The 25,438-nt window shown below is 47.1% G+C and overlaps 1 pseudogene and 1 gene segment (V, D, J or C); both read right to left on the reverse strand.

The window, feature by feature from the left end:
- Positions 1-1,367: 1,367 nt before the first annotated feature.
- Positions 1,368-1,486, reverse strand: LOC120594136 (uncharacterized; annotated as a pseudogene).
- Positions 1,487-9,949: 8,463 nt separating this feature from the next.
- LOC120593962 (T-cell receptor alpha chain C region-like) overlaps positions 9,950-25,438 on the reverse strand; it is a 49,449-nt gene continuing 33,960 nt past the window's right edge. The window contains 4 exon segments of the C gene segment in view: positions 9,950-10,492; positions 11,197-11,304; positions 12,183-12,227; positions 13,715-13,966. Of these exon segments, the coding sequence occupies positions 11,198-11,304; positions 12,183-12,227; positions 13,715-13,966 (404 nt within the window).

Genomic DNA, 25,438 nt, shown 5'->3' on the forward strand with positions numbered 1-25,438 from the left:
CATGGGCCATAGTTTGCCATTCCTAGGGATACTCGTTCACTAAAATTATGATTGATCAATGTAATTTGCTTTAAAACTTATATACAGATATCATCTAGCTTTGTCAGGAGGCTTCTGGATTACTTTTAGTCTGATAAACATGTTTTGAATAAGAAAAGCTTCTGAACTTAAGACAAATGGGTTGAAAACTGGAAGTAATAGTAATTTTATCAAGGAAGACAATTTTCAGAGCCTTTAATAAACAGATTTTCTTTAATATCTCCCAATGATATTGAGATACGTAGGACAGATTCTAAATTCCCATTTATTGGATTAGCTCTTGTCTCAGAGGTGATTTACCCAAGCCAGTTACCATCAATCAACAGGAAACCTTCTTTCATATGTCTTTTCACCATTTGCAGTAGGACAAAAACCTCCAAACTGTTTCTGGAGTCTTTAGTTTAAATTTAGTTAAAAGCTCATTGAAGGTGACTCATTTGTCTTTAGGTTTCTATTGACTGGCTTAGTGGTTCTCAACTCTATGCAAAAGAAGTAGCTGTGGAACTATTCCTTCAAGCTTAAAAAAATGCATTACTTGCAACTCTGAATCTACCTCCCCCTACTTTCTTGAGTTTCTGATTCAATGGTGTTTCTGTTTGTTTTAGCTGAAGTAGCTGAAGACATGGTAGATGAGAGGCACTACACCACGATAGATATTCTGTTCATTAGATGTCTCTTTCTGTCTCCGGACCTTTCCTACACCCACCGGCTGTGTTGTAATAATGCCTCCCCTGGGCCTGGCACATGGGTGCTCAATATAGCATGTTGAACAAGTGGCTTTTGAGTACCACAGTATTCAATACAGAGTGAGATGTAGCCTAGTATTTGCTGCTGCCTCTAGCTCACCACCTTTAGGGGTGGGTTTATTTTTATTTTCTGTGCACTTTTGTGGGGCCGGAAGCCATTTGCCACAACCACTGTACATAGTCTGTTCCCTGCCATTCTTTGCAGTGGCTGGAAGCCCAGCCCTGAGCACCTCCTGCCCACACATTTCCTGCCCCCTATCACATGGAAACCATCTCATGTTTTCTTCTCTTGGCAGTGTACACCTTTGACCTCTTTGATCACATCTTTTCATCTTGTGCTTCAAAACACTTTTGTTATGATGGTTGGGAAATACTTGGGTAGGTCACAGAGACCTGTTCCATGCTTTAGGAGGCTCAGCAAGCTAGCACGGGCCGGTTACCAGAGGCTGGGGAGCTTGTGTACAAACTCAGTGTGACCCAGCTGTTCTCCCATCTTGGTGGCTTGTAGTCCTGGGTGTCTAGACTAAAGCTGCAGTGCTATATAACTTTCTAATCACATTTCACTTAATTTTTTTTTTTTTACACCTACTGCACCCGGTCTTCCTAGGTGGTCTCCCATTCAAGTACTAACCAGGCCCAATCCTGCTTAGCTTCTGAGATCAGATGAGATTGGGAGTGTTCAGGGTGGCATGGGTATAGGCCTCACTTTAAAAAATTTAACAAATATAAAAAATGGATTTCTCCCATAAGGCAACACAACACTTTCCAGAACAGGGATTTTAGATGAGAGAATGAGAAAAAAAAGGAAGTTTATGAAGAACTAAACAAAAGAATCATTTTATTTGCTTACATTGTATTAGTAGGTGAGTCCAAGCTTATGCAAAACTACTGTCAGTGGGATGAAAATGGCATATTTTCAAGCTACCAGAGAGGCAACCTGGTGTTGCAGAAAGCACTTGATCTCAAAGTGCTGATTCAAGGACCTGTTCTTCCACTTATTGTCTGTTTACATTTTGTGGACCTTTTGTCTTTAAAATTTAGCAAATAATTAATTAGGCATCCAGGCACTGTGTTAAGACACCACCCTCAATGTCCGGGGTGAGTGCATAACATTGACTGTCTACCAGATGTCTGGCATGGTATTAAGCATACCCCATTATGTGTTCCTATACTCTCATGAAGTAGGCGGTTGGTACTCTCCTTTTCCAATGAGGAAATGGAAACTCGATTTGTAAGTGGTAGAGTTTGAATCTTCTGATTCCAAAGCATCTGGATTAGGCCTTGAATGAGATAAAATAAAAAGCATGGGGATAATAATACCTCACACTGTTGTCCCAACAAAACATAAGTGAAAGTACCTTGTTAATATAACTGCTCTACAAATGTATCAGTACTCTCATAGCAGTCATCAGAAATGCTGAGAACTGATCCACACATATTACTTTTCTCTCTGAGCGATATGTTCAGTTTTACTGGCTTTCAGCTAAAGCACTGTGGTGGCCAGTGGCAGGCCTTCCTCTTTCCTCCAAGGAGGGAGATGCCCCCAGGAGCCCCCATTAGGGTCTGCTATTCGTCTCTGCTCTGCCTTATTAAATCCCTGGTATGAACAATGTTTTTAACTTTTTATTAATGAAATTTACATACACACACGTCAAGGCGCAAATAAACTCACAACAATTATCAACATTTTATCCCAGTCTAGTTGCAGGGTATTAATAATTAACATCTGGTGAAAGAGCCCATTCTTTCTGTTACTCTATCATCTAGTTAAAAAATATTTGAGAGCCTATTCTGTGCCAGGTACTAGAGGTACAGAGGTGGTCAGAACAGAGTTCCTGAGGCTTAAATTCCAGTTGGAAGAGAGCCAGATTAGCATAAATAGAATCATGTTGTAAGTGGAGTGAAAGAAATAAACAGTATGATGTGATCTTAAATGGGGATAGGGTAGCTGGACCTACACAGTGGTCAGGAAAGACCCCTCCGAGCAGGTGACATTTAGGCTGAGAAGGAGTCAGCCATAGACCAGTGGGAGTGTGCCTAGATATTCTGTAACTCCCTCTCATTGCCAAATGATTGAATAGTGGAGTCTGCATGTGCAAACGTATTGCCTCAAGAGATCGCTAACATCAACTTTTATTGAGTAGAGAATGCCTCCTAAATGTTCAGGGCTCTGTTTTGCCATTCTAATTTGATCCTATAGGGGGATCAAGTAGGTTCAGAGTCACAGAAAAGTGAAAGGACATCCAGGCAGAATGCAAGACATGGGCCTTGGGAATATCCTGAGATTCCAGTCTGTTCATGTACTCCTTCCTCTATGATGGCTGCAACTGGAAACATCTGGGACTCGGGTGTCCATAGTGCTTGGTGGAAAGCCAGGGGATGCAAGCCTAGTTCACTGTGATCTCAAGCAAGCCACTACCCTGTTTCCTTGTCCGTGATGGGGGGAGATAATCCCGTGCTTAGGCTTACCAAAAAGATCAAAAGAGATGTTTGCTTTGGTGTTGTACAGATGCAGGATATTCATAAAGATTCTAGATAAAGGATGTCACCACACCTATATCCTTTGGTAAATCAGGGGAATAACTTGGGTTGGCAAGGAGAAGTGAAGACACCCCAGAGATTGCTAAAAGTAGTGTCTCGAAGTCTCCACTGGAGAGAAGTCCTTTTTAAGGTTAACTCAGTTTCCTCCCATCAAGGCTGGAGGCATGGAATGGGGGCCAGTTGCTCACCACTCTCTAAACCACATTCCTTCATCTACTTAAACTCTCTTAAGTCCTGTCAACCTTATCTTGCATTCATATGCTCTTCTCCTGATATTTTCTTTTTTTCTCCTCTGCTGAATTTTATGTGGTTCAGGGAAAAAGGAGACAGGCACTCTCTCCTGCTTCTCAGTGAGATTTTTTTTTTTTTAAATTTTTGCCTTCAGCACCTGGTTTTCCTAGGTGGTCTCCCATCCAAGTGCTAACCAGGCCCGACCCTGCTTAGCTTCCGAGATCAGACTTTGGGCTTGTTCAGGGTTGCATGGCCATAGGCCATGGACCATAGCTCCACGGGGGCACGAACCCCGGACCTTCTGCATGTAAAGCAGACGTGCTAACCGCTACACTGTGGAACTATGTCCTCAGTGAGATTTTCGAAAGGTTTTGAAAATAGGAGGAGTCTCTCCCTTGGATCCTATTGTCACTGGAATGGGAGCATGACCACATTTTCAGAGCAAATAGAGAGACCAAGCTCCCCTCTTCTCATAGATGGTGACCCCTCATCCTCCCAACCATTTAGGGTATTGGCCTGAGAGAAGATGGCTGCCCAGAGAAGATGGCCACTGGAAGGGGCAGTAAAGATCTGGCTTCATGCTTTCAGACTTTGTGTCCTGCCAGGGGTCAAGCGGGCCCTTCTGAAGGCAGCGAGGCTGCCAGAGGGTGACAGGGGAGATAAGAAATTAGAGTGTTCAGGAATGATGTGGTGAGAGGACTCAAGGAGGCCCGGAGTGCCCTGGGGCCAGACGTGCTAGCTTTTGTCAGAAACTTGGCCCCAGGCTCGTTAGTGCCTCCTGGTTCTGGAATTCCCCTCCAAGCTCTCCTGGAAGCCAGAAGCCATGGAGAGCACAACATGCACATCATGGTGTCAACAAGAAGCTCATGGGACCATAGTGAAGGGAGAAGTGGCCATTTATTATGGCAGTGACACACAGGTGGGCTCCGGAGTCCTAAGCTCCTCGGAGCTTTTCTCTCATTGTGGTGGTCGGGTCTGACCCCGCCCAACTGACCCGAACGTAAGACCGCTAAGACTGCGTTTCGTCTTTCTGGGCATTCCCTTATAATTTGCATTTTCACATCCATGATCTCTTTCAATCCTTCAACAACATTGAGAAGTAGGTGGGCTACTTGTTTTTATCTGTATATTTGATGAAAAATTGAGACTCAGAATTAAAAGCCCTAGGAGTGAAGGCTAGTGAGGGGCTGTGACGCTTACAGATAACAACTGGTTCTCTGGACCCCTGCCCCAGGACCCATCCCCAAAATATAATAACAAAAACCTCCATCATGAAATTACCGTCATTGACACACCTCTTTCAGGCCCAAGTCCTCACCGGACTGTTAGTTCCTTGAGGACAGAACTGTGTGTGTGTTTAACAGGAACAGTATTTTATTGAGATATAGTTTAGCTCCGCTAAAATGCACAAATCTTAGGTGCATTTTGACACGTGCATACCCCGTGTTACCATCACCCAGAGCAAGATACAGAACCTTCCACCACCCTGACATTTGCCTCCTGCCCCTTGGCAGTCAGTCCTACTCCAGAGGCAACCACTGTTTCCATTTCTACTGGCCATTAGTTTTGCCTGTTCTTGAATTTCATAGGTGGAGTCATAGAGAGACTGCATCCCAGAGCCTGGCACGCTGTGTGGCACATGGCAGGTGTGTGATATGGAAGAAAGCCTTGGTTCTCAAACTGCTGTATGAGAGAGTATTTGCTCCACGGGGAACCTGAGGCTGTGGACAGTTAGTAACCTGCTCAGGGCATGAGGCTAGGAAGTGGTAGGTGCTGGACCCCAGCGCAGGCTCCCTGATTCTGACTTCGCTCCCTCAGGCAGCAGGGCTTCTCCAGTCCCTCTGGCAGGGCTCCCTTCTAGAGGTCTGTACCAGGGAGCCTGATGATCCTGGGTAGATAGTGCCCCCTGCTGCCTGCGGGGGCTGACCCAGACCTTCTCTTCTCCATGGGATGTGTGTGACAGGCTCACACGAACCCGGAGCCCAGGGCAGTGGCAAAGGGTAGGAGCTTTCTGAATAAAAGTCACCTGCCTTTTTATTTTCCTCGGAAAAAAGGTTTTCCTAAGCTTTGGGGCTTTCCACCCCAGAATGAACAGACTAAGGGAAAAAGAGGCCTTTTCGATGGAGCGCTGCTGCCCCCAGGTGGGTGGCTGAGGACACTATCACAGAGCAGGAGGTCCAAGCCAGGAGTTTTGCGGGTCTCAGGTTCTGGTCTCAGCTTTTAGGCCCCTTGCCTCTCGGTGTCCTGAATCCTGGTCTTCCGGTCTCTGAGAAGCAGACGTCAGTCAGGACCATCACCCAGTATTCCAGCCTCACCTGCAGTAGGAGCCTTCCTCGGAGAACCAGTCCCCGCTGTGTTTGTGGGGCAGATGTGGTCCCCACACCTCCTAGGGAAAGGTGGGCTGGACATAAGTTTCGAAGGCCTGCCCTGTATTAAGCAAGAGTTTAATTAGGTGAGACCAACGTTTGATCTTAGGGCTTGGTTCAGAAGGAGGAGGGTTCTGGCCGAGAGGCAAGGGGCCTAAAAGCTGAGACCAGACCTTGGTGCAGAGGTGGGGCGGAGGAGGCTTCTCTGCAATGGGGTGGGCAGCCCCTCCCAGCTTGGTGGCCTTCCTGTTGCACCTGCGGTTGGTGGTATAACGGCCCAGCCCGCCTGGCCCCAGGCACGTGGCCTAGGGCGATGGTATCTCTAACTCGATATTTTTAACTCTTCTTTCCAGAGGATGTGGCTTCTGTGGGAGAGCTTCAAAGGGTGCCCTATTTGCCCCTCTCAGCAACCATGACGTCATGGAAATTGGAAGGGGCCGTCCCAAGCCCCCAAACACCTGGAAGGAAGTGGGAAACTTTTTCCACTTCCTGTCCTACTTCTGGCTACTGACTGAATGTCTGACCTGTTTATTAATATCAAAATGTAGCTCTATGTGTGACACTCAGTGGAGACCTTACACATGTGTGTGTCTGGGTGAAATGAGGCCTGTAAATCAGGTGGCCTTAAACAGAGGCAGGGCCCTGGCGGTCCTGCAGAGTCCTCACCAATTAGCATTCTCATTCACAGAATGACAGCACTGGGTCACCAGGCCAACCTCAGTCAGAAGCTCTTCTTCCCACACATTGCTCCAGCAGGTAGATTGGAGAAGGGGTTTTAAGACAGGACATGGAGAAAGAGAGGTGGAATTAGTGGTCCCTCAGTGATCAGAACTTTGACTCCTGGATGCCCTGTGTGTTTTCCCAGAGTAACCATCCTCCAGCTGTATTGGATGAATGCTTGTGTTGGGGCTGCACTGGCCAAGGGGCCATCAGGTTTTACTTTTCCTGATAGTTCTTGATAAGTTACGCTTAGCTCTTGGGAAAACTGAAATAGAGGTTTACCAGGCCATCTCCTCTATTAAATCCACTTTCCCTTCTTTTATGTTCCATCCCACCCCCAACTTGGCTCCCTCCTCAGTGCCCAATCGCACTGATCATTTTTTCATTCTTTTGCTGGTTAAGCGTATATTTAGCATCTGTTGTGTGCCAGGCACTGTGCTAGGTGTTGCAGACACGTGGATGAACAAGGCCCACGTCCCACCCCAAGGAGCACATAGTCTAGTGGAATTTCTTGTCAAGATGTTACCTGATAACTAAGGTGATATCTGTTAAGGGCTTTACATTTGACTCCAGGGGAGTTGAATTTTATTGGCTAACCAAGAAGATAATTCTTCAAGACTCAGATGGCTGCATTTCTAAGCATGGGTCATGGCATAGGGGTCATTTTTTTGGAGCTGAAGACCCCACTCAGGTTTTCCTAAGGCATATACTTGCTTAGCCTGCCTTTCTCTTGACTGGGTTGTGATTCTAATTGTACTCAGAGGGCAGGTCTCTGGGCGAAATGTCAGAGAATCTTCTAGAATCTTAGGCCTAAGGTCATGAGAAGTCATTTGGTCCATTATTCTGCCTCCTGGGCTGGCCTGAACTTAAGCTTTTTGGGGCAGTGGCACTTCTGTCCAGAGAAATCTGTTCTACAACTGGCCTTGGTGACACTTTCCCTGCTGAGATGGCGGCTTTCCCTCCCTGAAGCTTGTCCCTGCTCACGGGGGCTCAGGCTCTTCAGGTCTGGGCCTTGTATGGACCTGATGACCGTGTCTTCAGGTTTCCTTAGCAACCTCTTCCTTCCAGGCTGGACAATGCCTGGTCCCTTACCTGCACTGAGGGGCCCTGCCACAGTGGCCCAGTGCTGACCCTCCTGGTGGGCTCAGGAGCCCTTCCCCTGGGCTGCCCCACAAGGCCACTTTAACTCCCCCTTGATGTTCTCGGTGGGGCCTGGGGCCGGACCTGAGAACAGAGTGGACAAAGTCGAGTGGAGTCTGCACCACTCCCTCAGCACACCCACTTGCTCCTGCTCTGCCCTCTGACTTGGCCCAAATAGCTTTAGGCTTAACAGCCTCAGGATTGAGGGGAGGTTCTTGCTGGGATCGAGGAACCCCCTGGTTTGAGATGGAAACTTCTCAGGGGGCAGTGCTGACCTTGATGTCCAGGAGGCCTCCTACCCGCCTAAGGCCTGTCACCCTCAGCTTGGGCTGGGCCTGGAGGGAGGGGGCCTTACTTCCTTCATGGGTCTGGGTGGATTCCCCAGTCGCTGCCACATCACCTCATAGGTCTTAGGGTGGCCTTAAGGGTCCAGTGACTATAGAGTCCTGCCCTCTGAGGGCCCTGGGCTGGTGCCACTCCACAGGCTCCCTTGACCTCCCTCAGTCTGGGTCTCCTCCAGGGTTCTTGGAGGGGGTCTGTTTTTTGGCCCCTTCACTGCCTTCCAGGGTCTCTGCCCCAAGCCCCCATGTCCCCTTCGGCCTCAGTATCTTCGCAACCAACTCTCAGAAGCAGACCTGCCTCCCTGGCCACTTCTCGTCCCTTGCCTGCATCTTTCGTGTACAGACCAAAGTGCATTACCGCTTTAGGAGAAAAAAAAAAAGACAAACTAATTTGCCCTAAGTTTTTAATGGTTGATGAACACTTGCTCTATTAACCCTCCCAGGGGCATTTTCATTTAATAGGGGGAAGAGAATTAATTAGAAGAAATTCCCAATGGTGAAATCTTCGGCATTGTGTCAGACTAATGAGGAGGCAGTTTTGTGTTCTCTGCAGGTGGCAGAGCCCGCTTTTGGGAAGGAGGTTTCTGACCTCCTACCTGTGAGAGTGAGCTGCTATGATGGGATTTCCTTTGAGACTTTTCCTATTAGTAATCTTTAAAGGGACTTGTATTTAGGCTGCAGATGAGATGGGTCAGAGAGAACTGGGAATTCTGTGGTACCCTCAGTAAGGTCGGCAAGGACATGGACGGTGGTTCCGAGTTCTACAGAGGCTACTAAGTCAGAGATGCATAGAGCTGGAGGCAGCCTCCAGTCTCAACTGGAACTTATGGAGGGGAGAGACATGCCGAGGTCACCTAATGAGCTGGTGGCTCTGTCACTGTGCAAAGAAGCAGGCCTGAATCGTAGCTGGAAAAATTTGCATGCTTCTGGCTGATGTAGTTAAAGACACATGGGTGAACCATAGAGGTATTTGGGGCTAGGGTGCCCTCCCACCCTTGGGAATTGGTAAGCCCTCGGCTGTAGTCTTGATAGCGGTAATAGTGAATAGATGGCTGAATGGCTTCTGAGGGGCATTCCCGTCAGCATCCGTGATCCTAGGAGAGGTGCTCAGGCAGCAGGAGGCTCAGGAGAATCCTAGGGTCCCAGGGAATCCCACCTCCTGTCCTCCAGACGAGGGCTTGAGACATCTACTGTCCTTGGCCCGGCCTCCGGACTCAAGGGGACAGAACTCATTTCCCCTTTTCACATCCTCACACCCAGGATGGTGGGAATGTAAGTCTGGGGTCACAATCTCCTCCCCTCCTTCACTCCTAGACTGGGCACCCGAGGGGCTGGACATTGGGTTGGAGCTCAGGCAGGAGAGTAGTAGGTGGTCCCCAGCCATAAATTTGTGGGGCAATGCACAGTTTTGACGGGAATCCAGTCTGAAAGGAAAGGCAAAGGAAATGCTCCTGGGGGATGAGAGACAGTGGGCGGCATTTGGGGGACACTTGCTGTGTGGTCCCCGTCTGCCAAATTTCAGCTACAGGTCACTACCACCCATGTACATGGGCTTCCTGCCACGAGTGGCCCAGCGGTGTGGTGTGAAAACGGAAGAGCAGGGACCCAAGCTTTTAAGTGGGTTTGCCTGGCCCTCAGCACAGCCTTCTAAGTGGATTTTTTAAGAGGTTATTCCAGGAAGAGGTTTGACTTAAGCAGCTTCTTGAATTAGCTTGTCCTGAATGTCATCGTGGACAGATGCCTTGGTTGCTGTCTGCCTAGCTAGTGATCAGCAGCGAGCCGAAAATGACCCCGACCAAACCCAGTCAAACAGGAGGACAGTCTCTGATCTTCCAAATCACTTTTAATGAAGCCGTGGAAGCAGAACACACAATGTGGCTCGGATACACAGCATAGCAGGGCCTAGATAATGAGAGGGTTTTCCCCACATCTTGGGAGAAAGGGTAATATGTCTTTCTTTATGAACACTATTTAAAAAATATAAGCTCCTCACAACATTCTCCAGGAGCTAGAGCTTGGGAGAAGCCCCTGGGGATCCATCGCGCTGTGGGACATCAGAAGCAGTCTCTGGGAGGGGTAGGGGCTGTCTCCACAGCCAGGAGAGGTTGCAGCAGCCCCTGCCTTTGATGGGAACGTTAGGCAGTGACAAGCAGCAGTGAGGGAACAGAGGGGTGGCAGCAGCGCTTGGTAGCTCTCCAGCATCTCAATCACAAATATCTGGTAGGATCCAGTTGGTGGCATTGCCAGAGCTGCAGAGGGAGCCTTCTCCTTCATGGAGGCTGAGGGCGTGCCTCTCTGCTTAAAGAGGCGGAGGAGGGCGGTGAGGAGTCGGGGGCAGGGAGCACTCAGCTCTCGCATTCTTGGTGACCTGGGATGAGGAAAAACAGAGTCAGTCTGGACGCCGAGGAGACAGACCCAGGACAGTTAGGATGCGGTGGAGATGCCTCCATTTGTAGAGCTCTAGGAGCAAATGGACCCTGGAGTTCTTTTTGCTGGTGGTGGAATGGGATATGCTTGTCAGGAGGATGACCAGGGAAACTGGGGGAAAGGGGCGTGGAGACTCTAGCCAGGAGGAGGGTGTAATGTGAGTACAATATCTCCTCGCTGTATTGGAGGCCGAGGACGTGAGGAAAGGAATTGGGAGCCCCATTAGATTTTGCAGTGAAAGAGGTACAGCAGCGGGCATGATAGAAGTTATGACAGAAAGCACGAACGAGTGTCAGGGTCCTGAGTGTCTCTATTCCACTCATTAGTGTGTGGCTTTTGATGTTACTTGACCTCATTTTCTTCATTTCCAAAATGTGGATAGTAGCAACTGTTCTTCATACTTTGTAAGAGAGACATGACTCAACTGAGGTGGCTCTTGTCACCCGAAGAGGGTGTTGGGTTATGCAAACGTTCCAGGCCCGTTATTCACAAGAGAAACCCCTAACAGGAGAAAGTGGAGGAGTGTGGTGGGCTCAGACCTAGGGCCTAAAAAGAAGAAGACCCTGGGCGGAGGTTTGCTTGCAGAGCTTGGGGACCCACCCCAAGACCCTCGTACCCCGCCTCCCAGCTGCAGCGCCCGCTCACCTCAGCTGGACCACAGCCGCAGCGTCATGAGCAGGTTGAACCCGACCACTTTCAGGAGGAGGATGCGGTACCCGAACACTGACAGGTTTTGGAAGTTTAGGTTCATGTCTGCAAAACCAAGAGGGCATGGTAGTTATAAGCATGCACGCCCGAGGTCCACACAGTGCTCTGTGACATATCAGTGGCTTTGCTGAAAGCAGGGGCGGGTGGGTGGGGTGGGCTTCAGCTCCGGGCTCTACTTCTCCCTTTTAGCTTCTGTGCACATTCCCTCGTAAATATATTTGTACATTCCTCGGGGTCAACGGCATTTCATTTCAAAAGGAAAACACTAACTGCACTTGGTCCTTATTTTATTTCTGAGCCTCTCAGGAGATGGGGATGAGGTGGGTGCTCAGAACTTATTGAGATCTCTTGGGTCTGGGCCCCTTAGTGGGAATCCAGTGGCTGAACCACAAGAGGAATGACTCATAAAAACAGCTCAAGTGGAAGTGAATGTGGGCCCAGGGTAGATGATGAGGAGTGATGGGGATCCTTCAGAGACAGTATCACCACCTACATGAGTTTTGCTGCTTTTCTTGAAAGAAGGCAAAAGCCCCCTGGCAATGGTGGGCAAATGTCCCCAGGATGACTGGGTTAATTTAGGGTTGTACATAAGCCCGTCATAGCTGAGCCACCCAGGAACCCTTGTCCCTCCTGACAGTAGAGTGACCGAAAGGAATACAGAGGCCTAGGAGGGGGTCAACTAAAACTTGAGACACTCTCAAAATGCTTAAAATGGAAAAGAAAATTAGAGGTGGTGAGAGGAAGCCGGGAATTCAAGAATGACTCTAGGCACCTCTGAGCAGGGCTCTAACTGCTCTTCCTGTTTCTCATAATTTCATTTCTAGATCCACAAAAACCTTCCCACCTCCCCTACCTGGGCAGAATTATCGTGAGTTCATTTCCTCCCCAAATCTGTGCAAATCTGGGATAGATCCCTCTCTTACCTGTTTCAAAGCTTTTCTCAACCAATGTGGCATCACAGGGAAAGACTAAAAAGAGAAACAAAGCAATTTTCATAGAGTCCAGACCGTGCTGACCCTCCCACCCCAGACCTCTTAGGAGTTGGATAGTGAGTGTCTGCAGCCTTTCCACGCTTCCTCGTGGAGAGAGCTGGTCGCATATGGGCACCTGCTGGGGAGAGCCACTGGCCCTATTAGGACCAACACCTTGGCTTCTGGGCATCATTTCATTCACTTAACAAACACTGGTTTTGCAGAGTCCATGTTACACGACACAAGGCCAGAAAGAACCATCAGACACAGTGGTAGGTTCCAGGCTGGAGTCCAATCGAGGTAATAGGACACGCACAGAGACGAATGCCATAAGGGCTATAGATACTTTCATGTGTTCCACAAAGGTTCAGTCCCTGCACTCCAAATTTGTTCCTTTGTTTTCCCCATCTCAGTAAATGGCACTATTTACTCAGTCAATACTTAGCTGCGCAGGCTACCTTCCTCGATCCCCTCTTTTCCTTCTTATTCCTACATGGTTCTACCTTTGAATCTCAGTCAGTGTTGGCCACTCAACTTCCCTGCTGCCACCCTGTCCTGGCTTCTGTTGTCTCTCTGCGGCAACACCTTCCTTTTGGCTTTCGCTCTTGCTCCTACAAGCCATTCTCCACTCAGCAGTGTGCTCTTTTAAAGAAGTAAATTAGATGTCATTTCTCTGCTTAAAGCCAGAGATAGTATCTGTGAGGCCCTATGATCTGGCCTCTGCCTACTTCTTCCATCTTATTTCCAACCGCTCTTCCTTTTTCTCAGTAAGCTCCTGTCTCAGGGCTCCGCAGGGTCCTTTGCCCTTGGCATGGTTGACAACTTCTTTAGATCTCAGATCATATAGCATTTCCCCAGAGGGTTCTTCCCTGACTTTTGTCCCTAAGATGGCTATTTGCTCAACTCCAAGTTAAAGCATATATTATAATCCGAAGTGATCTAGATTTCCTCTTGCCAATGGATGGTCTCCCCCGGTTAGAATGGAGCTTCTCGAGGGCAGACCCCTCATCTGACTAGTTTACTCTTCCGCTTCAGCACCTGGCATGTCGTACATGCATAATCAGTGGTTGTTGAATGAATGAATGCGTGAGGTCAGGAGCTGGGAAAGATCTTTGGCCAAGAGAATGAAACAAGGGCAGGGATCTTGGAGAAGGGCATTAGAATGAGGTCTGGAAGGGCGGTAAGGGGCAAACAGCTCGAGCAGAGGCAGGGAGGTGGGAACTCGGGGTGGGCGAGACTAAGGGCCAGTGCCCTCTCCTGCCACCTTCTCCCCATCTGCTTTTTGCCTAGGATATTCTATCACTTGCCAGGGCGGGGCTGACTGGTGCCCAGTAACAAGAGGGTAGGGGGCTTTGCTGATAGTTGATGAGGCTGAGACCACCAATCAGAGCAGCATTTAGATACCACTGGCCTGAGCCGTGGGCACAGCCAGGCCTCTTGAAGTGAGGAGACTCAGCTTGCACAGGCGCCAAGGCTGCACTCACCTGAGCTGGAGTAGAAGGTCTCGTTGAAGGCGCCTTGGCATTCAAAATCATTGCTGTTGCTCCAGAGCAGGGCCCCGTTGCTCTTGGAACCTGTGGCTCTCATGTGCAGCGCGGTTTTGTCTGTGCTGAACACTGTGGGCCCCGTCTTTTGGGACACATTGGTTTCAGAATCAAAATCGGTGAATAGGCAGACGGAAATGTTGGATTTAGGGTTTCTAAGCTGGTACACGGCAGGATCGGGGTCTGTGATATCTGTGGGCCAAAAAGACCTGGGTTAGGAGATGTTCGTTTCCCTCCTTGCCCCAACCCAGGCCTGAGTCCAGATGCCAGTGGTGGGCCAGAGCAGGGCTCTGTGGGGCTGGCGGGTCACATCCTCAGGCTTTAGATGGGAAAGAACATTCTAGAAACCAGCTGTATACAGCAGACTAGGATTCAGGGATAGGAACAGGCCATGAGTCCCGGCCAAGAGCCCAGGCTTTCAGTGAACGCTTTCCGTCTGTCCCTGCCTGCCATTTAAAGAAACCAGGAACGAAGATCTACTTAATGGCGCTACTCATTCTCCTACTTAATGGGAACTTCTTACAAAGCTCAGTGGGCCTAGTAAACAACAACAGGGCTCTGGCAGGACAAAGCAAGCACGGAATAAAGGCCCGGAAAAGCAAACCATACATCTTGGCATCTGGGTTGGTCTCCCACACTTAGGCTGGGCACTGACCGGAACTGGAGGTTTTTAATAGGCTGAACTTAAGTTGGAAGATAGGTCACATCACAGGGAGATTTCTCTCATCTATGAAAGATCTGGACTATAAATCAGAACGCCTCTGTCCAAGCCCTGGCTCTACCATTTACTAGATACGATGAGGCCTTGGGCAAGTTACGCCACCCCTTAAATCTCATGAATTTCATCTGTAAAATGAAGCTGTTGCCTCGTCCACCTTCCTAACCAGGCTTTTCTGAGAAACAGATGAGAGTTTCCCCATATAAGATTATAGTTAATAAACTGTAAAGTATCGAACAGATGTAAGTAATTGCAGCTATTGATACTACCAAGATACTGCCACGATAATGTGATACCAAGTAATATACAGTCGGTTTCTACTCTTCACCCTCTGGAAGCAGGAGTTGCTGGAGGCTTTTCCTCAGTGCTAAGAATCATTTTTCAGTATTTCCGTAGGATTTCATGTTTTTAATGCAACTCTCATTGTTTATTCTTTCGGACCTCCTGCTTTCAGAGGAGGAAGCAGAGGTTTGCAGAGAGGAGTTGCGGCCACCCAGAGAGTTTACAGCATGGTTGGGACTTGAGCTTCCTGCCCCTGTGGTTCTCGGCCCCCACAGTTCCTCCCCATGCAGACAAGGCTTCTCAGACTAGTGATACACCCTACTTGCTGAGCCAGCCAGGGTGGCCTTGGCAATGCAGACATCTGGCCGGACCGAAACCTGGGAAATCAGCCCTTGGCATGGCTTTGGGGTGCTGAGTCAAGGCAGAGCTGCCCATGGGTGGGGCTGCCCCTAGAGCAGCAGAGCAGGGTCACGTGTGAAGAAGTTCTAAAGTTCTGGCATGGAAGGATTCTGTCTGCTCCCTTTCAATCTCCACATGCCTGGGGTCCTGGCATCACTGCGGGTTAAGGCCCTATGACATAAATCTTTTACTGGGAGGGGAGAGATGAGAAGCCATTAGCACCACCAATACACTCCAATTAATTTGTTAGTCATCAGCGGGACTGGGCAGGGGGACATGGAAAGGTGTGAAGGTGCCTAGAGAATGTGGCCTCAAAAATAAGGCAGAGGATAAGGTGTCGCCAGATGCAGTATGGCCTTAGAGGGGAGAGAGGGTGGCTGTGGGGGCCAGATTCTCAAATTTGAGTTCTGGTTAAACACTCACTTAATCCCTGGAGCCAGTGGGGGCCAGGCTGGAGAAGGTCAAGACCATGCTGTCTAATATGGTAGTCTTTAGCTGCATGTGGCTATTTATATTAAAACTAACCAAAATTAAATAAAATTTAAAATTCAATTAAGAACTAAAACTTCATTTTAAAAGCTCAATAGCCACACGGGGCTGGTGGCTACAGTATTGGGCAATGCAGTCTAATAGAGCATTTCTATCGTCACAGGAAGTTCTATTGGACAGCACTGGTCTGGATAGCACAATGCCATGGAACCTGAGATTTTGAGGAAAGGCAGAGCTGAGTGTGAGACTTAAAAGTCACCTTTAAATCTGTAGGGGGTGACCACCAGGGCAGCCAATTGCTCAGCTTTGCTAGAGAGAGATCGAAATGAAACAGCAATAAATGAAGTCAGAAGAATTGAGGTGATTTTTAGCCCCTTTTATGTCCTGTTTTTACCAGTGGGTACCGTTTGGGCTTCTTTATCTGCGTTTTTGCTGCTGTTTCTCCTGTCTGGCTTCCGTACTTCCGATTTTCTTTTTTGCTCACCCTCTTCGCCTGGCCTTCATCTCAGTCTCTTCTTTGAGCTCATCTCCAAAGTACTTGTTTAAAACAAGCTCTTCATATTGGCTCCCTGGGATGTGACAGCAAATGCCTGTGTCTGGTTTACTGCTGTATCCCTAGTAACTGCCACATACGAGGTACTCAAAAAACAATTTTGGGCTAGTGACCATCAGACTTGCAAAATTTCTGCTTGTTAGACTTTTTGGTCAAAGAAGCTGGCTATTCATTTCTAAACTTGATATATATATATATTTTGGCCCCCTTTTACTTTTACCCCCATATATCTCTTCTGCAACCTTATTATTATCATTATTTTTTGTCTAGAAACAAAAAACGAGTCACTTTTAGTTCAGAGGTCTTTAGGGGTCTATCTGCCCTGGGGGAGAGACATCCTATTCCACCCTAGCAAGATAAACATAGCCTACCCCTGATGACATATCAGAAGGTAGACTTGGCAAGACTGGATCAACTTTTCATTGTGGAAGTTCAGCTATTCTAGATCCTAACCTTTCATTTTAATTCACAACTAACCACAGAAGCACATGTCCCAATTCTCTAGTGCTTTAGATCCCCAGGGGGCACAGCAGTGATTGAAACCACTGAATCCGTGCTTTGTAGTTAGGCACTAGGAACCTAGAAATGTGAGTTAGCAACACTGACTGTGAGTCCCATTGAGGCTCTGATGAGCTTTAGGAAGCAGTGACACTTCCTGGGAAGACTTACCCGGAATAGTGGAGACTCTGGTGCCTTTGCCAAATTGCATCTGGTAGGCAAGATTTTCATACCACTTTCATTGTCTCCATTACGGAAACCTGTAGGTTCCTCCTCCTCTGAGGGATGGGGTGACCCCTCTTAGAGCCCACTGAGGAAGGAGAGGGGAGGTCCCTACACTATGAGCCATCCATGGAAAGAGCTGGTCCCTTTCACTTTCACATCCGGTCTGCATTTCTAAATTGGATCCCCAGTTTCCCAGTGGCTGGTCCTGGCCTTAATTGTCTGTATTCTCTTGAAGATTCTAGTATTCCTTTTCTCCATTGTCTAAGAAGATATCTTTGCCTTTCTCTCCATCCAACTTTATCATCAGATATGTTTACTTAAGCCAAAATGCATGTGCCTTGTTTATTCCCAAGATCATGCCTTCTTTCTTACTGTTCCTTGTGCCTGGAACCCTCTTCCCTCCTTTCTTTGCCTGTACAGGTCTTGCCTAATCTTCAAGTTCAGGGAACCCTTTCTACTGCATACGATCTTCTCCATTTGGCCAACTTTCCAGCTAGGATCCAATTCCTCCGAATCTCTAATGAGCCTGTTGACATCTTTATTGATTAAAACACTCTTCAGGCTGCTAAATTTCCAATAGTTCTGCCCCTTTGGCTAGTTTTTATACTATTTAGGGCAGGTCAGGAATCTATCTTAGGTTTCTTCATACTCAGTCTAACATTTCGTAGAGTGATGGCCACATAAAAGGCATTTAAAAATATCCATTGGATGATTAAAGTCAAATTTTAATGTGTTTGACCCAGAGAAACACACACTTTCAAAATTGATAGTGATGCCATTTCCCTTCACAGAGGCTTCTGTAACACAATTACTCATAACACCCACAGTTGGCCTCACCACTGTAATAACCGATCTCCCGAAGGGAAGGATTAGTGATATTGGCCCATGGCGTTGCAAATGGTGCCACCTGGGCTGACTCACCAGCTATTATGGACACTCGGGTTCCTTTCCCAAATGTGAGTTTTCCAGTCATTCCTCCAGTATTCACACTGCAGGTGACACCATTACAGAAACTCACTAGCCCTACCTCCCACTTCAATAGGAGAAGCACTTATTTTCCACAGAGACAGGAGAATCACACTCTTTAGAGTTAGATCTGCTCTTTTGTATTGAGACTTTGTCACTGATGTGTTCGATCCTTTTACTCCTGCTCCATCCTGCTGTGGAGCCCTGGGTTGGAGGTTGTGATTTCAATAAACCAAGAATTCAATAGAGCAGACACCCGTGCTCAAGGCAGTGGTACCTAGGATCCTCTCGTGGAAGGTCCAGGACTACTTGCCCATCACCTGCCTCATGACTGTGAAGGCCCCAGCCTAGCGATGTTTCCGGAGCATTGAGTGCTAGATGAGAGGATTTTTGAGGGATGGGTGGAAAGGACCATTTGGGATCCTCCAGAAGAAAATACGTAGGCTCAACTTTGCATCTTGGACAAAGGAGAATTAGTTCCCACAAAATGCTTTATATCTTGCGAACATCTGTATCATTTAAAACAATATTTACTTTGAGCATTGCACATTATGAAACCTAGTATGTGCTTTATGACATAAATTCTCCTTAGCTTTCTTTGGTCTCTCAGCCTGTTTTCTTATTCTTTTATTCATTTTTTTTTCCCTGGACCCCATTTCCCACGAGTGGGGATTACGTTTTCTAAAACATATGCATTCTTCCTAGGGACTAATAATGGAGAAAAAGAAAGAATTAGTCGTCAACGTCCACCCTTGCCCCACTCTACTTACTCGGCTGGACACTCACTCTGGTCCCTGCTCCAAAGATTAGCTTGTTACCACTGCTATATCCCCACTACATGTAAGGTTTTTGCAATAACCTTCTTGATGGTAATCTGCTGGAACCCGCCAAGATCCGAGAGCTCCCTGGGTCTTTGTTTCTTAGATGTCCTATTTACCAGGGAAGCTGTTCCCCTTTCCCTTTATAATAACATAAACTTTAGTATAGCAAAGCCTTGATGATGATGATAATAATTTTAAAAAGCTACCATTTATTGATGACTTACTATAACCTGGGCATTGTCTCATATTATTACGATATGCTTATTGTCATTTTTCTCTTTATTAGCTGGAGACGGTAGAGCCAGAATTTTCCCTAGGTCTGCAAGCTTTCCAGCTGTGCTGTGAACACCATACTTTCTTATTTCACATGGTATAAGGGGTCAGGGTCACTTTTATCCTGGGAGAAGCTTAAAACTCTACTAAACTTCAGAGAGGATGATTCTGTGAGCAGGCATCCCCATACCACGCTCATTAGCCAAACTAGGGAATTTAGTTACCTGTTGCAATACAAGAGAATTTGTGTTTGCTATTAACTCATCACTTTTCCCCAAGGACGCTTAGCTAATTTCCTGAATGTTCAGATTATCTGGTGCTGATAGTAATCAGTTTTGCTCTAAAGCACTGAGTATCTAGAATTCTTTTTATGTTTCTGTAAATTATGCTGCTCAGATTTTCATGTATTCTATTGGCTCTTGGCACTTCTGTCTTTAATATGAGACATGGGACTTTTAAGTCACCGAGAGCTTGTAGAAATGAAAAACAAAGTGTCTCGTATATCCCCAACTTGGCCATAAATCATCTCCTGTTTTCTTATAGACGAGTCATCAGTACCTTTGCCCTGGTCATTTGCATGGTCATACTCACCTGGGTGTACAACCAGCCTGGTCCCCGCTCCAAAGGTCAGCTTATTGTAGCTGCCAGACAATACACAACAGGAGGATGCTTTACAAGAACTCTAACCTGGCAGGGTCAGGCTTGCTGGGGAGCGACGTCTCCTGTCCCTGTGTTACAGGCTCCTCTACGTTACTTTTTCTCTGATACGAGAGAGAGAAGTCTGGCCCCATGATTCCCAATCCCTTGGCTTCTTGTGTACTCGCCCCACACACCTTTCCCTCATGGCCAGCTTGAGCTGGTCTGGCCTTCTGGAAGGTGGATGCCTGTTCTGGGTCCCACAACTGATAGTAAAGAGAGAACATTGGAAGAATGTGGGGAAGAGCCAGGGATTAATTTGGGAGATAAATCTTGAGGGAAATTTTATAGCACTGGTATACACGGAAAACCTCCTGTAGGGCTTAATCATGGATTGGCGGCCTACGACAAGCGCTCCTTTCAGAAAGTGGTTCTGTTATTCCTTGAGGGTAGAGACTAGAATTGCTCTAAGAATAGTCACATAACTGCACAAGCAGGACTTCTTAGCTACGAAGGTTGTGAGAATCAGGACTGAGTTATACATGAGGCCTGGGAATCTCTGCTCTGGAGTTTTCTAAGATTTGGTTTGATATCCATACGTGGAAAAAATGTCTCCAAAGTTTGAATGTGATTTATCCAAGTACCTCTCAGTGAGGATTTCACAGTACCCTAGTTCTTCTAAATTTCTTCGCAAGAAAGGTTTTAAGACCAAATGAGTTTGGAAAGTGCCCTGTACTATATTTCATTCTTGAAGACTGACAATGGGTATTAGCATTTTAAAGGCTCTGAGAAGGCCTGTGGTAAAATAGTCCAGTGCTTCTCAAACTTATTTGATCTAATAATATAATTTTTTTTTTCTTTTTAAAAGACCCATTAACGTCTGTGGAACATATGCACATTTAGGTATATATGCCTTGGGAGTCCCTTCTCTAGTTCCAAGTATTTATAATTCCACCCTAAATTTTAGCCTAATTTTATCCTTAAGTTTTCTGTGTTCTGAATCTGTTTGTTCTTCTCCTTAGCCCTGTGGACACAATTAGGGGCCTCGTTGATGCTGATTATTTCTTTCTAATCATTATGAAACAGCTTATTTCTATCTGGGTGAACATGTAGTCATCTGTATAGCAAATTCTCTTGCCATGGCTTGAGGGCAGATACAGATACAGTCACTGTGCAGGACCCACTGTGCCCCAACAGTGTGCAAGATTGGCCTGCTAGGAGAAATGGCACCTTTAAAGCCTTCTCCACATGTGAATTTATTGGTGTTCATTCCCTACACCTTCCTACACGTCTTGAAGCTGTGTACTATTTCAAAGAAGATTCTGGTCCAAATGGAGAATAGTGGAGGTGCAGACTTCACGCATCTATCACCACTCCTCTTTCATTTTTGCTGCTAACACCCATTTCTGCTGGTTCCTTATTACAGGTATTGTAGTTCTTATGCCTCTGAACTCTGGTTCTTTAGAAATATGATGAGTTGCAGGCTTTCTAAATGCAGCCTGAACTGCCCCATGGCAGGGAAGAGGCTTTGGTGAAGCATGCAAATGAACAAATAAATAGGGAGGAGGTTTCCCAAGAGAGATGGGCTTTCTGCCACTCACCCACATTTATTTGGTGACACTTATGTGCCACGCACTGTGCTGGGCTGTGGAGGTGTGGGATGAAGGAAAGAGGGTCCTGGCCTCACAGAGCTTACAGTGCAGCGCAGGGTGCATATAGATGCCAGGCAACCAGGGTAGAAGGTTGAGCTGTCTTCCTTTCTCTTCCCATTGCAACTTTGCATATGCCTCCACTACAACATGGTGACACTAGGCACGATCGACTGTTTGTACAGCTATTTACCCACTGTAAGATCCTGGATGGCAGAGACTCTGCATTTTCTTTCATTCCTCTCTCCCTTCCTCACATCTAGCATAGGGCTTAGAATATAATAGTTGCTTAGTAAATATTTGTTGAATTAAAAAGCCCTCTAAATATTTTAATTCATTTTTAATGCAGTCTTGCTTTCTATCTTTTTTTTATAAGGACTATTTCATTTTTCTTTTCGGTCCTTATGGTTTTATTTTCTCAACTTTCTATGGTTTTTGTTGCATTACTTAGGCATTAAGCGCTTTCCCTATCTCTCGATAAGATGTAGAGTTTTGTGAGAGTGTGTTCAACACCCAGGGTCTTTGGGAAGTTTAATTTATCACCTTTCACGAAAACTAGATGGCAACAAAAATAAATTTTTTGGCATAATTGGTCACAATGTCTTCTTTGATAAAGATCTTTTGTCTCAAAGGAACCTAAAAACAGCAAAAGAGTCTGCCTCTGTAATAATGAAAAGGCCAATTCCCACTGGCAATTACTACTGTAAGAAAATAAACCACTACTGAGCCAGTGGCTGGGAATTCAAATTTCAGAACATTCAAGCCTCATAAGGAAACATGAGAAATCAGCTCAGAAGTGCAGATTCATCATATAAGAAAGTCAAGTAGGGACTTTCTGTGTCTTTGGCGAGTCTAAGGTCAGGCACTTACTTGGATTCACTTGGAGTTTCGTTCCACTCCCAAAAGTGAGTGTTCTGCTGCTTGTGTCCACACCCTGGTACAGTCCAGTACAAATACCTGCCCTCTGCTGTCTGGCATGGCTGCTGGGCCCTCTCCCACATTACAGCCTTCATGCTTGGTAACAGAGCTTTTAAATAGCCTGTTCCATTCCATGGTTTTGATGATGAATTTCTCTCTGTGCCACCTGATGCTCAATAAACTGTTCCCTTAGGTTTCTACTTCCCTCCCTGCCATATCTGCAGCCCGTCAGCCCAATTTAACGAGTTGACTATTTCTTTAGAAATGCTGAATCTTATACCAAGGCTGCCGTGGTCACCATGACAAGAAGGCTCAGGATGGGCCAACCAAAGACCAAACAGGTGGCTTTTGAGGTCTGGTGTCTTTCTTTGCAGAATGCAGAAGGGACAGTGGTAGCAATGTAGTGGCATGGTTAATGAAAAGGCCCTAAAGTCAAATCTAGCTTTGTCATTCCTAGTTGTGTGATCTTGGGCAAGTTACTTGCCCCAAGCCTGTTTCCACACCTGTAAAATGGGAATAATACCAGCTAAGTTATACTAGGATGGGCATGAGCACCAAACGAGAAGTTATATGTGGGACAAAGTGTAGGCATTGGCACTTGTCAGACATTCAGTAAAGAGGAGCTAATAATAGAATGATTCTAGCAACGCTTTACACTGCGGGAAAGGGAAGCAGCTTCTCGTAGCCTGAGACCAGTCCCTCCTCCACCACCCCCTCGGGCACCCCTGGGTGTCTCAGCACTCTGGCTGAGATGTTCTCATGTGAGATGAATATCTCATGGATCCAAGGGAGGGTACTAAGGGAGAGCTTCAGCCACAGAGTGAGGAGCAGTGTAGACCCCTTGGCTGCCAAGAAGAAAGTCCTGCTTTAGCAATCTAATCAAGAATGAAATCTCTTTTCTCAACACTTGGGCATTTGTCCTCTGAAAGCCCTGTGCAAAACCCTTGTCCAGCACAGCCTCAATCATTTCATTAGACCTGACACACTGATAAATTACTCTCAGGCAATAAAGGACTCCTTTAACGACGAGCAGACCACATCACAGACTTATTATCGTGACATCCTTCCGAAATGTATTTCTGTCTACAAAGTTTCCCTTGATCGTTTCTTTAATACTCACACGGATGAACAACAAGGCGGGTCCCTTTTCCAAATGTAAGTCCGTAGCTCCCTCCTGATACACACAGCGAGGAAAGCCTTTGATAAAACCCGTCTCATGTGGCGCCCCCTCTATCGATTGCCTCAGTAGTGCGACAGTCCAGGGAAACGCTGACCAGTGCTCCCAGCGTTTTGGGGAAACCACCCACAACTGTCCTTGACCCCTGAGCCTTGGTGCCGAGGGCAGTGATGGGAGCCAGGGGTTGAGGACTGGAGAGCTCCTCACCACCTTCCTTCTCTGGGAGAAAACACATTCCTGTCAGCAGAGCAGCAGGCAGCAACTCCCAATACCACCACCACCATCCTGCCTGCTTGGGGGCAGTACCAAGGGCCTGACTTTGTTGTCAGATACACGGGCTCCTAAACGTGCTCTGAGGATGGAGGGCAAAGGAGATTCGATATTATATTGTGCCGAAGGCCTTCTGACCGCCTTTCCTGGACACGCTCCTGTTCTCGTTTTTCCCTTTCCTTTACTCTTTGAAACTTCCCCTTCCTAACCTTCTTTTCTCGTGAGACTCAGGGAGTTGATCCTTGCGGAACCTTGTCCCTGGCCAGACTCCAAGTAGGATTCATGCCTTTCCTTCCCCCTTTACTACCTGGAGATAGCCAAGGCACTCAAAGCTCTTTGAATCCTTTATTTCTAATAACCTTCATTCAGATAGGGCCCTGCTTTTATGAAAACCTAGGACAGAGAAAAAAGTCACATGATTTCTGTAACGTTTCCGAAAGATGGGAAGAAACAGAGATCATGCTCTCAAGTAGGAGACTTCAGAGACATGAAAGCTGAAGCTCACAGAAGTCATGGCCTGGGCCACCGTTCTGAGCCAAGGCCCTCAGTTCTCTGGCCACTGTGTGCTGCTGGCCCTCAGCTGAACTTACACTGGACTTGAGGGCCACGCTAGCCAAGAGCTGTGCGGCAATGCCAGACTCAGACTCGGGAGTGTGGGAGAGAGGCTGGAGCCCTGACCCGGCCCTGAGCTGCCCGCCCAGCATGGCCTTGGACAGATGCTCAGACTTTGGGCCTCTGGATCTCCCTATGACACAAGCAAGAAGTCCCCAAAGTCCCTTCCAGCTCTAGCTTCTGAGGTCCTTTGTTCAGTTTGAAACCCAGTCTCAGGGGAGAGCAGGGGCAGGTTTCATAGAGGATGGGAGTGTGGTCAGTAGAGATGCTGAGAGAAGGGGAGGGTAGAGGAAACAAGGGGCAGGCGAAGGCTTAGGACAGTGGCCACCTAAGAACCTTAGGTGTAGCATTAGTTAAAGACACGTCCTCCCCCTCTACTAGGGAAATAAGAAGTTGTCCAATATGAAAGGTAGGCACGGCGGTGTGTAGGGTAGAGGGGGGTCATTTCTATAGAAGGATCCTGGCTCACTTACTTGGTGTGACGACCACTTGGGTCCCCTTCCCAAAAGTGAATCTGTTGTTTCCATAGTCACACTCTGGGTAAGGGCATTACAAAAAGGTCCAGGTATTGCTTGCTCATTGTCTCATGAAGGGCACACACTCTTCACTGTAGCTCTAAAAGCTGGGAACCCGGAAAGGCTGACCCTAATGTTTTTCCTGAAAGGGGTGGTATGGGGACTTGAAGGAGCCTCCCTAATTGGAGTAACAGCACCAGCCCCCAAGATACTCATTGGCCTACATTTTCCTCTTCACAGCTATCAACAAACACAGCCTCTGACTATTTCTCCTCTAGGTAAACAGAGCCTTTAAAAAATATGAAAAACAAAAAACAAACAAAAAGTGAAACACCTGCCTCTACATAGGCATGGTGGGTGTATTTCTAGAGACACCTGGCAGCAGGTAGGTATTTTCCCACGTCAGTTGCCACGTCTGACAAGAAGACACCATTTACTTGGGGACATACGCAAAAATATATTTTTCACTTTACCAGAAAGAACAGGAGCAAGATCATTTCCAGCATGCCGTGCTATGGCACATGTTACAAACGTGCCTCAGTGTGACTCAGAGTCACCTTGTTTCCTTGCGCTGAACAAGACTCCTGATGACTCATTCCTGTTTCTATCCTCACCTCACTCAAGGAAGCTTACTGCTAAGGAACTTTTTGTCCTCAAGAAAGT

This window comes from Pteropus medius, unplaced genomic scaffold, assembly GCF_902729225.1.
Source record: "Pteropus medius unplaced genomic scaffold, Ma_sr-lr_union100, whole genome shotgun sequence".
In the NCBI taxonomy this organism is placed as follows: Eukaryota; Metazoa; Chordata; class Mammalia; order Chiroptera; family Pteropodidae; genus Pteropus; species Pteropus medius.